This window comes from Sebastes fasciatus, chromosome 21, assembly GCF_043250625.1.
Source record: "Sebastes fasciatus isolate fSebFas1 chromosome 21, fSebFas1.pri, whole genome shotgun sequence".
Classification (NCBI taxonomy): domain Eukaryota; kingdom Metazoa; phylum Chordata; class Actinopteri; order Perciformes; family Sebastidae; genus Sebastes; species Sebastes fasciatus.
In genome coordinates this window covers 5,006,280-5,020,494 of record NC_133815.1, presented here as the reverse complement: position 1 = coordinate 5,020,494, position 14,215 = coordinate 5,006,280, and the positions used below count along the sequence as shown (strand labels likewise).

General features: G+C 39.0%; 2 protein-coding genes across 2 annotated transcripts; one reads left to right on the top strand and one right to left on the bottom strand.

Moving 5' to 3' along the window:
* Positions 1–69: 69 nt before the first annotated feature.
* Positions 70–2,379, top strand: ccl20b (chemokine (C-C motif) ligand 20b). The gene is made up of 4 exons (XM_074621511.1): positions 70–270; positions 544–646; positions 1,802–1,876; positions 1,989–2,379. The coding sequence occupies exons 1-4, from the start codon at positions 189–191 to the stop codon at positions 2,044–2,046; spliced, it is 318 nt and encodes a 105-aa protein (XP_074477612.1). The 5' UTR covers positions 70–188; the 3' UTR covers positions 2,047–2,379.
* On the bottom strand, positions 2,325–6,241 carry LOC141759443 (toll-like receptor 13). Its single transcript, XM_074621509.1, is given in 4 exon segments — positions 2,325–3,855; positions 5,119–5,236; positions 5,854–6,016; positions 6,018–6,241. Coding segments are annotated over 4 exon segments (612 nt in total). The 5' UTR covers positions 6,108–6,241; the 3' UTR covers positions 2,325–3,614.
* Positions 6,242–14,215: the final 7,974 nt, after the last annotated feature.

Here is a 14,215-nt window from a genome sequence, read left to right as displayed (position 1 = left end):
GCACATGGCATGACACAATCCTGCCAAACATGGGAAAATCCCAGAGACGGCCTACTTAAGGAGTGAGCGCTGTGCAGTCTGTCACACTCTCACTGAATCCCTTCAGGCACTTTACACCGCTCACTGTAAACTACTGCAGCAGCACGCTAAGACCGGCAGAGCCAGCAGCACTCCAACTATAAAAAACCATGGCAAGCAGCAGAATTTGTCTCCTGGCAGCTTTGTGCTCCCTCGTCATCCTCACCACGTTCATCGGCAGCACACAGTCAGGTGAGTCCTTCAGCTACTGCAGTATAGTATAGTAGTAGATGCATTTAGGAAAGAATAAAGGAAAGGGAAAGCTTTATATTAATGTAGTACATGAAGTAATTCTTAAAGCTCTAACAAACAGTCCATTAGTAGAATTCATATTTTTTGTTTCAGGGATAAATCAGGATTAAAAAGCAGCAAAATTAACTTATAGTATTAAAAAATCTATTTTGTTTACATGTTGAATCAAAATGAAAATGTTGTTTATGCTGTATTTTTTTTGTGTCTTTGCAGCAAGCTGCTGCATGAGGTACACCAACCGTCGGTTCAAATGCCAACGGCTGATGGGCTACACCATCCAGACCATCAACACTTCCTGCGACATCAACGCCGTCATGTGAGTAAACAACTTGATCTCATGCCAGACTACAGTTCTGCAAATTCAATAGTGATGAACAGGTAGAAACAATCTCACGTAGATATTCCAAAACATTTTACTTTATAGACAATGGAGAGGCCAGTTGAGCATTACATAAAATGTGCAATAGTTAACAATTGTTGTCATTATCGATTAATCTGCAGACTATTTTCTCGATTGCAACATTAAAAAATGCAAATCGCATTATTCTAGAGCACAAGGTGACGTGATCAAATGTCTTGTTTTGTCCGATAATAGTTAAAAAACCCCAAATATTCAATTTGCTTTAATGTAAATTCTCCTATTTGAGAACCTTGAACCATCAAATGTTCAATTATCAAAATAGTTGCTACTTACTTCTTTTGAAAGACTAATAAATGATCAATTAATTGATAAATCATGTGGCTCTACTTAGAATATAATAGAGTATAAGTTGTTATAGTAGCCTAGTAAAATGCACTATGATTTCGTTTTGGTGCAGAGGCAGTTGCAGACTTTTTTTACAACTTAACTACCGACTAAATGAACCTGCAATAGAAATTTGACAGTGCACTCAAGTTATTAATGTTTGGGTGGCTGAATAGGCACAAAACAAGAGGTGATAGTAACATTTCAAAAGGCTATAACACAGAAGAGTGAGCTATAATATCTTATTTATCATCATATCTTGTGTGTGATTTGCAATTTGCAATTTAGCCTTCAGTCAGATCAACAATGTACGTTATATTCAAACTACAGTCATCATTGATTTTGCTTTCTTTATCAATACTTTATACCGCAAACAGAGATGCAGTAAAGATATTCAGTGTATTAATATAACTGAAATGAAAGGAATTAAATCCAGATTCTTCGAGGTCACACGGTCACAAGCATGAGAGCGGGTTATCTTGTGTATCTAAACTGCACAGCACTCCCTTGCTTGTGTTTCCTCGGCGGATAAAGTATGACCCAAAATCAAAAATGAAGAACTTTGTGAGAGCCGCTACTTTGGACTCTATTACTGTTAAATATCTACTCGAGACACCGTGGGGTTAATAAACAAACTGGAATGAGACCACAGAGAGGGAAACTGTTTCTGGAGTGTAATGAAGTGTCTCATGTTTGATCATTTCTTCACTTCCTGTTTTCCCACAGATTCCACCTCCCAGGCAGGTTCGTGTGTGCCGACCCTTTGACCAAGTGGACTCAGAGAGGGATGCAGTGCATCGAGTGAGTACACTCCTGTCTCTCTAGCGTGCTTAATGTTGTTTTTCTGTAAATCATTTTTATATAACCAAATACTGAACCAAAATTAATGTTGTGTTTCCATTGTTCTTTGTAGTGAAAGGAGGAGGATGAGCAGTCAGATCATCGCCAGGGAAACCACCAAATCAGCATAAACTCTAATATCTGCAGTACATGACTCCCCAACCCAAGAACCCTGATAGGGACTGACATGTGATTTTTGTGAAATTATTATATTATATTTTGGTATATTTGTTCTGTTTTATAAACAGGGAAGTGTAGTATTCTGAATACATAGTAAACTGTACACTAGCGACAAAACATCAACAAAGAATTATGAGAACATTGTTTTTCAAGAAGTATATTTGTAAATCTTTCGTTGATGATGCAGTGTTGATGACATTTCAAAGAAATGGTGTATGAAAGTGGGAAGTTTTGATTGTAATTTATATTGTCGAAGGATTTATTAAAACAGAAGTGCTTGATAATACATGTGTCTGTCTATCACTACATTCACCATGTCCACACATTTCATACATACAATGCAACTTTTTCAGTTAGAATATAAAAAAAAAAATTTGAGAATTTAATTACATTCATGTAAAACAAGTAATATATATATATATATATAGCACACAATTATACATCATATCAGCTGTACATTGCAGATTTCATCTTACTTTACTGTGTCAGAATTTCAATTAGAGTGGATAAAATCAAGATGAGCTTTGAAATATGCAGTAGACGTAATATAACAGATGTAGTATTACTAAGACAAGAGGTTAGAGTTGAAAAATGTCCGTTTGTATTTGATATTAGGCATTTGTCACAATGTTTTTACCCAAAAGAGAAGACAATTGTTGGGCTAATAATGAATAATGTAATGAAATTGTATACAAATATAACATTTATACGGTAATATAAGAAAAAGCTTAAAATGAATGCAGTTGTGCACCCTGCTTTTAAGATAAAATAAAAAAAGACAATCAAATGTTAACACAATAATAAACTGTATGATTTCTTTGTCCATAATCAACATTAAGCATTTCAGATTATACATTTTTACACAGTCCTTTAGACGGGTTTCCAAGCAACGTCATTTACTGGTTTTCAGCCAGTTGCTTCAATTCTAAATACTGAAAATATCCATATACTGTATAAAGTACAAGTTATTATGACATTGTGGAAATGTGTTTTCTACCCCCTGTTGCACTGGAAACCGTCTGCACACATGTCAAACTGAAACTCAACGAGCCATTAGGAACCCAGACACAGATGTTTTATTTGTCTAAAGTCTTTTAGACTGGTCCAATCTGTTGTCAATCCTTTTTTTATTTATTTACACCATTTATTCTTTTCTTTTTTTGTCAGACCACAGTATCTTATTCTATTCTACATAATATCTACAATATAATCTGTCATTATCAGTTCATTGTACCATTAGAGAGGCTCATTAGGGAAAAACAAATTCACTTGTACTTAGTCATAACTTGGTCTTCCAGTTTGGTTGGAAACTGTTCAAGTTGTGACTCCTCATTTTCCATTTCAGTTAGATGAGTAAGAGCAGCGGATCTAGTTGGTATTAAAATGTAATGCCAACAACCTCCATCAGACTTTATGGCAATTTTGTGGTAAAACAAACCAACAAATTCAAAGAAGACTCCAACTGGCTGTAAACCTCGTACATCTTGTACACAGAGAGGAATGAGGTATTTCCGTTCCATCACGGTCTGTCCACCACAGTGAGGAGGAACCTGTCATCGCCTAGAGTTTCTTTGGTCTTCAGAGCCTGGCGGAGTTTCTCCCAGAACAGCTCGGGGTGCTCCCCGGCTCGAGGCCAGCTCAGGTAGGTCCGTCTCTTCAGCAGCTTCCTCATGCGGTAGTAAGGAGACAGCTGAGTGGCGGGAATCTCCTCCAGGAACACCAGGATCAGCACGTCCTTCTGCTCATCGAACAGACGGAAGCTACGCAGAAGAAGAAGACCGATGGATGAGGAAGAGGACCTATTTCTTTGTATATATCAACTAAATGTTTTGTCTCTAAAATGTCAACAAATGAGAACAAAACATTCAATAAACATTATTTTTTAAAAGTTATCACAAATCATTTTTGCTTCTTCCTTTAGTTCTCAAAAGTTTCAGATTGTATTAGCATTATGGAAGTGTTCATGATGACAGTAACAACATGGTTCTCGAGATAATTTTAAGTTTACAGAAACATAAATGGGTAGTTTAACAAGTTACACTTGGCAAGAAAACATAATTTTGGTTCAGTATCTGCAAAAACTTAGAAACCCCTGTGCGAAAAAACACCAGAGATTTGAAAAAAAAACTGAAATATGCAAAAAGTTTTAACATCTGTCTGAGGCCTATCAATAGGAAGAAAAAGCGACAAAGTGCAATGGAAACAGACTGAGCGAAATCAAGATGTACTTGAAGCTTCTGCTGAAGAGACTAAAAATGGCATCAGAAATGTCATATTTCTTTTAATTGCGACATCTGGTTGCGCCCTCTTCATCTGCAACGGTTTAATGACACGCAACTGGAAAATTACCACCAACAACTGTTAATCTGGATGAACCAACATCCTAATATTCACCTAACAGTTGTGAATGGAAACATTTATTAATTACCAGCACGACAGCATTTGGCTGGTATTGTTATGAGTCTGTGTGGGTGAGTCATCATGACAAAATGTGGTCCTGGAGGCACCGACTGTAGCGGTGACTACCACAGAGGTGGTTTTCAGTATTTTGCTAGGTGTTTATATTTATATTTTCTTCTCTGTTGATGCATTTTATCCCTGCGAATTGTCGCAACTAAGCAAGATGCAGTCGCAAACCTTTACAGATGTGTTGTTGAGAGCAAAATGAAGGTTGAGTTTGAAGATGGGTGTGGGCTGAGCAAGAGTACTGGAAGTAAGGGGGGCAGGAAGTGGCCATGTCCCGATTTAGTGTCAGCTGGTGTGATCTCAGTCTCCAGACATTTCTGTCACAGTTTGTATTTTCTTTTGCAGATTTACTAGAAATTCGGTTGAAATTTGTGCTACATTTGAATATAAACTGAGATTAAACATGTGCAACAATTCATCTAAATAGCATAACTAAAGACCCCACTAATATACATTAAGCATAGCCAGTGACGAATTAATCACACAAACGGAGTTAGTGAGGTTTACACTGCCATGTGTCTCGGCTCAGAGAAGTTTAAAGTCAGCTGACACGTTACCTGGCCACCTGGATCTCTCTGGAGCACCACTCACTCTCAAGGTATCTGTGACTGATCACACAGATGGTCTTCCTGCTTCCATAGATGGCATCTGTGATGTTGTCTATGATGGGTTTACCTGAGGAAGAGAAGAGGAAAAAGGTGAAGGAAAAGGGTCACTATTATCTCCATTAGTTCCTCTGATGGTGCAGTAAAAGTACTATGGTGACACCCTCTGGAGTATAGATGAAAGTACAAAACAGCTGTTAAAGCACAATAGATTGCCAGATTACGGTTTTGCCAGGTGTACACACTGAAATCAGAAGGCTTTGCTTGAAAATTGTGTATGGAACCTAAAGGAGGAAAATATAACTTTCTTTTTTTTACTGCCAGTGGACTAAAAACAACCATAATCTGCACTGCAGATATTTTAAATTTAGGGGTATTATATCAGTATCACAGCTCTCCACCGGGTCACCAGATGCTCTTGGACTTTCCTCATCCTTGTCACCTGACTCCCACATCCACCTGATCACTTGTGTCTCATTTCCCAATCACCCTGTCAGTACATATACCAGCCCCTTTACCCCAGTCAGTCAGATTATTAGTGTTGCTTCGTGCCCTCGCTCTCCAGCCACCTGAAACTGAACCTGAACTTGAACACTGCCGTTGATTCTGGACCAACCAACCAGCTGACGACAGACATTGCCATCCCAAAAGCCAAGCTTTAATGCCAGGTGCAAAGGGCAGTCTCACCTGGCTCGAAGTCTCGATGGTGCAGACACAACTTCCAGCCCTGCTCTTCTTCCAGTTTTGGCAACAGCTCTTCGATGACCCATGGCTCATCATGGGTGTTGTAGGAGACGAAGGCGTCATACTGATTGGGAGCTTGCTTGTTTTTATGCTTTGTGTCAAAGAGCAAAGCCAGAAAGAGGTAGTAGGCGTAGACCAGCTGCCACCTCAGGAAATGGTAGGTAAAGGACACTGCCATAAACAGGAGGATCACACATGTGGTGGAGACAAAGTAGAAGAACTCAATGTCCACTGTGCAGGACCGGACATCTAGGTCCAACAGTCTCATATCTTTAAGGTCTGGAGGATAGTTGCACAAAAAGTTGTAGGCGTCAACAACTTGTGTTTGCTTGTTTTTTACTACCCAATGGCGGAACCAGGCGTTATCGCAGTCACAGGTGAAACTATTGAATTCAATATCGAGGTAAACGAGAGCCGGAAGGGACGCAATTACTTCCTCCCTGAAAACTGAATATTGATTCTTTCTTGCCTGCAGGAACTCCAGCTTGGTAAGGTTGGCATCTATAAGGAAATCTAGAGACTGAAGACGTGTTGCAGATATGTAGAGGCTTGTAAGGTTTTGAATTGGGTGAAACAAATCCGGAGAGAGATCCCGGAAGTCATTTGTGCTAATGTCAAGTGTTTGCAGTCGAGGCGTGTAAGTAAACATGTCTTTGTGAAAAGATAAAAGTTGAATGTTCCTGGCATTGAATGTCAAAAGATTAGTCAAACCTTGAAGGAAGTTGCTGGGCATCATGGACTTCTTCCTGCGGCTATTTCCTAAAATAACCAATTTCTCTAGACGGGACAGCTTAGAAAATGGCGGATGGGACAAAGCTGTACTCTCGAAGTATTTAATGCTATTTTCCCTCAAATCCAAATGTTTTAAATTGAACAGATGATTGAAAGCACCTTTGCCTATTTCTTTTTCGTCAATTTTATTCCCTTGCACCTGCATTTCAGTAAGATTCGTCAACCCCTTAAAAGACCCATTTTCAAGACTATTTATTGGATTCAGATTTAATGTCAAGTTCTGGAGAGACTGCAAACCTGTAAATTCCCCAGTCTTTATGGCGGTGAGTTTATTTCCACTCAAACGCAGTTGTTTAAGATTTGGCAAGTATTTTTTAAAAGCACCACCCAAATTGGAGATGCCGTTGCTCTGTAGCTTTAAAACTTGCAGTCCTATTAAATCCTTGAAAACACACTCTTGTAGAGCTGAGAGTGAATTCTCATGAAGGCTGAGATGTCTGAGCCCTGTCAGATTGGCAAAATCGTCACATCCGAGTGTTTTGATATCATTCTTGCTGAGATCCAGCTCTTTAAGAGTTGGTAGATTCCTCATGGCGGCTGGAACGGACGGAAGTTTGTTTTTCTTCAGACTCAAGATCCTTAAACCTTGAAGAGCTCTGAAGGCCCCGTCGCTGATATTTTGAATTGTATTATCTGCTAAATCTAACTCTGTTATGTTAACGCACAACTGGAAAAAATTGGAATTGATATAAGGTATGTTGTTACGTCTTAGTTGGAGTGAGGACACTGTTGGGATGGTGCAGGACATGTTGATTAGTGCTGTAAGGCGTGTATGTTTCATTCCATTCATCCTCAGAGAAGTCAGTGAGGAGTTGAAGTTCTCTTCTAATGCTTTCATGCCATCGGAAGCCATTTTCATCCCACTAATATCAAGAGTAGACACTCGACTAACAAAAGTTTTGTTACGAATGTCCCATTTCATCGGTAGCTTTGCCGATGGGACGCCGATGATTAACCAGGTGAGATTTGGGAAAACATCTGCAGTGATCCTAAAGACTGCAATGGGATTTTGAGACAAATCAAGGGCGGTGAGTTTCAGCGAGCTGTTGGTCAGTTCATGCGACTGAAAAGTAGTTATAGCGTTCTTTGCGACAAACAGCTTGAGTAGATTCGGCAGATGCTGTATTATTAAATGAACATTTGTGATGTGGTGCAGTTTGTTGCTGGAGATGTCTAAAAACGTCAAGCTTTTCAAGGACTTGAAAGCGGTGGGTGCCACCACTTTGATGCGATTTTTATTAATCATGAGCTGCGTGAGGCTGCTCAAACCCTCAAAAACATCATCAACAAGTTTAACAAGTCTATTATTATTTAGATTTAATGTCTTGAGGGCAATCAGATTAGCAAAGCCGCCTGTGTATATGTCCGAAATGTAGTTGCGTTTCAGGTCTAGCTGCGTCAAAACCGGTAAAATTTTGAAATCTGATACTTGTATTATTTGTATTTTGTTCTCAGACAAGTCTAAGAATTTCGTCTTCGAGGGAATATCTCGAGGAACTGCTGAAAGGTTTCTCTTGGGACATAAGGTGTTGTCGTAACTGATATAGCAAGACTTCAGATAAAATCCTGTGACTGGGACAACAAAACCGCTGATAATCAGCAAAAGAAAAATGAGTTTCAAACATTCGGATCCTCCTCTTGACATTGTTTTGTCTTCCTTCACTCCAAGAGCCATTTTTTAAATCTTCGTTACAAGAAGGAATTGCAACATAAAACTGCAGAAGGTGATCCTGAAAATCCAATAAAACAAACAAATAAAGACCATCAAGGACAGTAACAAAGAAAAAATACTTTGTGCATAATAGGTGCAGTATGTCATCTGAACATCTGAGCTCATTTTATCACAATGATCAAGACTCAATAATGGTTTCTGATACTCACTGTGACACCCAAAGAAGAGCTGATTAATCACTGATGTCGCATCCGCAGGATCTTGTAATTTAATTATCTTCCTTTGTTCAAACAAAATGTTCCTCTCGGATCAGAAGAGGGGAAATGATTTGTCTTACCATGAAATAGAGGGTGTACATGTACTCTGACCTCTTTTGTGCGGCTCAAGTGAGGAAGTGAGAGTAGAAGGCAGGGCCGACAGTTTTTTTTTTTTTGTTTACAGCGGCAACATAAATTTAAAATTAACCGTATATTCATGCCTCTCAGCTTTTATTGAAAATAAGAAATTCAGGAATATGTTTGTTTTGAGCAAGATTTATATCTTTTTTTCAGGATGTTGAATTCACCATCATGTAGATTTGGATAATATATTATGGATGGAAACACACGTTAATACATTTCTGAGAGACATTTTAAAGACCTCTAACGCGTCTAACATGTTAATGTTCATTTCCTTTAATTAGTAAGCTATCCTCCCTGTTTTACTTCTTTTTTTATGTGCCATACAGGGACCTGTGGTTTCATTCACTTCCTCCAAAAAGTCAACTAATGACGAATCAAACGTGAAAGTGTCCAACAAACAACCAACACTTCCTCTTCTCCGCTGCCTGGTAGATACAGTCTCTTCATCAGCCAGAGAAAACAAGGACCGTTGAGACCATTTATAGCTCAAATTCATTAAAACAACATGAGGTAGAGACGGAATAATTATAGTAATTGTTTTTTTTGTAACACTCAAACAGGTTTCCAACATAAAAGATGTGTGTAGAATATAATGTATTTATACACTATATACATAAGAAATGCCAATATATTTTATTGGGTGTGAATAAGAATTACAATATAACTGATCAGCATTTAAAGTAGAAGATTTCCATTGGTGGAAGAGGTATTGAGATATTTTACTTATGTAATTGTAGTAATATCTCAGTGCAGAAATACCCTGTTACAAGTAAAAGTCCCACGTTCAAAAGTAGAAGTGAAAGTACAGAAGTGTAAGCCTCAAAATATACTTAAGAAGCAGAATGGCCCATTTCAGAAAAACATGTTTTGTATCTGGATTAATACATGCTAAATTATTAGTTGATTATATTTTGTATCCATAATCTGAAGTAACTAAAGCTGGTACATAAATGTAGTAAAAAGTACAATATTTGCCTCAAAAATGTGAAATATGGTGGTAACAAACCATGCCAGTCAACAAACGTGACTGAGTCCTTAAAACAAACAATCTTTGTTTTTGATCCTTCTGAAATTACCGTCAGTTCTTTTGTATTTAAACTATTTGAGCTGTAAAAAGTTTTAAAAGCCAGAAATCTGAGCACGCAGCATGTCAAGTCTTTGCTGAGTGAGTCATTGGTGTTAATGTAGATATTATGGCCTGTTGATGCAATAGCTACTGTAAAAAAAATCCACTTTAATATATCCAGAATTTCAAAATAATAGTGGTGTCACTCTGTGTATGGCGGATTGATGTCACAGTGACTCAACATCTTCTTGGTTCAGAAAAACCCTTTTTGCTTTCTCAATGTTTGTGAAACATACGCTCTTGCACAATCAGCGAAATGTTTTTAGCTGGAATCTGCTGCTGGTTTTTAGATTTAAACATCTGTAGCTCTTCGCTATGGGGGATTTCTTTCACATTATTTATGTAAATTATGTCCAATAATGTCCCTGACACCTCAGTGGTGTGAAAACATTATGTTCGATGAAGGTTCATATATTCTCTAATCCCTTTTTCACTTCCTCATCGACAGTTTTTTATGACCATTTTTGTAAAATGGTTGAAGATGGTGAACAGTTACTGTAAACTCAACAATACAAGCACCCAACAGAAATGAACTAGTTCTCTTGAAACACAAAATGACTAATAGGCCTACTGCATCAAAGGTGAAATGTACATTGCTTGAATTCCAGTACAATACAATGTAGATCAGAGAGGATTAATGTTTGGTAACTGTTGATTTCTGCTTTTGGCTCTCTCCTCAGTCTAGGGTTGCCAACCGTCCCGTAAAATAAGAAATCATCCCATAATTGGAAATTAAAAAAGGTGTACCGTATTGAACTGCTTTGTTCCTTATTTTCGAGAATGAATTCAGTGCACTATGGGAGAGAACTATTAGCTACAGGTTAGACTATTAAGTGTGTTGTAGCCTATCGATCTTCTCAGCTGCCGCTTTACTATTTCTGGTCCCGGTCAAGAAATAGCCCGGTACATATGCTAACCCTCTGTAAAGCAACAAACGTTTTTAAACGTTGGCAATTGTATGGATTAAAAAAATGAGATAGATAATTAATTAGGGATCTTTAGAGGTACTGGTAGGTGGCTTTTGTTACCTTGGGACAGAGCCAGGCTAGCTGTTTCCCCCTGCTTCCAGTCTTTGTGCTAAGCTAAGCTAAGCTAAGCTAAGCAGCTTCTAGCGGTAGTTTCATATTTAGCGTACAAACACGAGAGTGGTATCAATCTTCACATCTAACTAACCCGGAATAAACATATTTCCCAAAATGTTGAGCAATCGCTCAAAGTAGCCTCAGTAAACATTGTAAACATGAGTTTATGGTCTCAATCGCTAGTCTCAAGTCTTCATCAATACAGCATGATGTTCATTTAGTAAATTGTGGTCCCATTTAGAGTCAAATGGACCATAAAGCAGGGGATGCTTTAGGGCGGGGCTACCTTGTGATTGACAGGTCGCTAACACGACGTTGTCCAGTCTGGGAGTTGTCCAAGTTTTCGTCTTACAACTTTAACACTTTCTCACAGTGTGTTTTCAGTTCATGAAAGTTAATTGTAACATTTTGGTCACCTGAAATATCTTACTCAGCGTTTGGTTTTACTTAGCTCCACCCTCTCGTTTCGCTTCTGGTTGCAAAAAACCAAGATGGCGACGTCCAAAATGACGAACTTGAGGCTTCAAAACTGCAGTCCACAAACCAATGGGTGACATCTCGGTGACTACGTCCACTGCTTACATACAGTCTATGGTTCTTAGTTTACTGGATTTGCATGCTTACATTTGATAATTAGTACTAAACACAAAGTAGCCTGTAGTTTGGTAAATGGTTAATGACAAATAAAAAATGTGACCTGCAGTGGATCATAGATGAAAGGTCAGGGGGAAATCTGTACCCATTCATGGCAATCTATCCAATAGTCATTGAGACATTTTGCCAAAAAATAAAATAAAATGTGGCACTAAAGGAAAAGTCACATGATCACCCAAGTCAGTAGGTTTCATCTTCACCTCAGCCAAGCAAAACATAGCAAGAATCAGGTGATTAAAGTTCAGCCATGAGTTAAAACAACAAAAAGGTTTTCCCCCACCTCATAAAAAAAACCTCTCAGGTAACTTCAGATAGAGTCCAAATAAATATACAATGGCCTCCAGTGTAGAGAGTAGAGCTTAAAATGTTGCTTCTCACAATGTGACCAACATGAATAACACTTGTCACCAGCAGAGGTCTCAGTTGGGACAGGAAACTGCTTTACAGCCTCTATACCCTCTGAGCATACATCCACCTACAGAGGAGATGATGCTGCAATGAATCAAATCAAAATGAACCAGATCTGATTTTATCTCCAATACTTGTTGTATATTTTCCTTTCATTATTACTGAACTGTGTGTGCAATGCACTGTAATGTAATGTGTATGTGTGTGTGTGAAATGCCTGAAAGGTGAGTAGATTCTCCTCTAACACACACACACACACACATACTAATGTAGCTCAGGCGATGAATCTTTAATGATTTGATTAAATTGAATAATGCTCTAATCATACTTTCATTATATGATCGCACTGACTCAAATTACTGCAATATGTTAGCTTAACATCCCACTGGTAAACATTAATATGTATAAGAATGATCATTTAGTGCGACTGGGAACAGCTTTACTCATGAATACAGGAAACAGTGTAGTACTGCAGCGATAAATATCCAGTATGAGTTAAACAGCGTGGTGATTGTGGAATTGGGATTTTGGTGGAAGATTAAACCGGAGATGGAAACAGTAAGATGCGGGGTGTTTAGTCAGTGAAAAGAGGGCTCAAAGGGCTCATTCAACCAAATTACAAAAACAATATTCTGTGATTTCCCTTCTTTTCTGGCACCTCAATTGATGAAATGACGCTGTTTCTGGAAGAAGATGTTGCTGTTATGGTGGAGGAAAAATCTTGCAGGTGAAAGTAGGTGAACGAACCACCTTCCCACTCTCTTTGGATTGGATTAGACACTTTCTAGATAAAATCACTTCTTCTTGATAGGCTTTTTTTCATGCAGGACACTGACAGTAGGAAAAGCACAGGTGTAAATATCACTGTCACGACTTGCTTCTTCTATTATGACAAGTCAAAATGTCGGCTGTCAAAAAGGCCTGTTGCATTGATTGTACGTTGCACTCGACTGTCAGATTTTTCAGAGATTTCTCTTGAGACACAAGACAGTTGAGAGAGAGTTGTTTTCTCTGTAGACAATGTTATGTGACTCACAGTCGGAGCATTTCTACGGCTTGGTCTTCCAGTTTATTCACTGGTACAAACAACATAATGTTACACATGAACAGCTCCAGTACACTTGACGACAACAATTTTGAGAATGTTGAAAATGGTGGCATCTTGATGGAGTAGAGGTCTTGTACCAAGCCCCCAAGAAAAGCGCTGGTCGTTGATCCCATTTTTTGTAGTGACCAAACGGTGGTACTACAACTTCTGTGTCTGTCACGTGATGCCATTGGGCCCAAAAATACTTTTTCCCATAGACTTACATTGGGAAAGAGACGTCTGTAACTTAGCGGATATTTTCCTTTAGGTGAATCAACTTCCCAGTATGAACACTCTAATAGCCCTTATTTGAATCATTAGGTCCTAAAAGTTGTAAAATGCACTAATAGCTGAATCCAGAGTTATTTCCCTTCCTCTGTTCATGTGAATGAGACCCAGACTGAGGCTGGAGCTATAGGCTGGGAGGCGGAGTAAGCGAGCTGTGACGACACCGTGACGTTTGTGACTCTGTGACACTCTGGAGTCAGACACTACCGCGTCTGCTCCATAGGCCCAATGGATGCAGAAGATCGCCAGAAGATCAGGGTACTTTTCGAGCCATTTTGGCATCATGCGCCACTGAGTAACTATCATAAGAATGAACGTACTGTAATCTGTGTCTGTGAGAACAATGGGCGGCGGAGACCAGAGCAGGCTGTTAAGATAGCGTTGATAAATTTGGCATGCTATCCGTGGTGCTGATCAGAGGCTGGTTTGAAGGATGGGAGTTGCATGGTGAGCCTCTCCATGTTGGCATAGCAATTGTCTGCTTTGCAACTGTCTGGAGTGGTTGTGTCTTTACGTGTGTGTGTGCGCACAAACGCTTGTGGTTGGGGCGAGGGCCCAAGAAAAAAAATGATTCACGGGAGAAGTCTCAGTTGGTTGCAATCTGCAACTTTACCACTAGATGCTGCCAGATCCTGAACACTGCACCTTTAAGGTTGTTATTGTGAGAGAACAGGTGAAAACCCTCAACAGAGAATTATCTGTGGAGTGGAGGTGGAGAGGTTAGCTGAGGATTCATTAAGTTTCCTCATAAAGCAGCAGAAGCAGGATGTGTGTGTAGGTACCCCCTATGTTTCC

Excerpts from the sequence above, each read along its gene's own strand:
- ccl20b (XM_074621511.1), top strand. The coding sequence starts at position 189 with ATGGCAAGCAGCAGAATTTGTCTCCTGGCAGCTTTGTGCTCCCTCGTC. Across the intron at positions 647-1,801 it reads TGCGACATCAACGCCGTCAT|ATTCCACCTCCCAGGCAGGT; the intron begins GTGAGTAAACAA and ends GTTTTCCCACAG. Across the intron at positions 1,877-1,988 it reads AGAGGGATGCAGTGCATCGA|TGAAAGGAGGAGGATGAGCA; the intron begins GTGAGTACACTC and ends TGTTCTTTGTAG.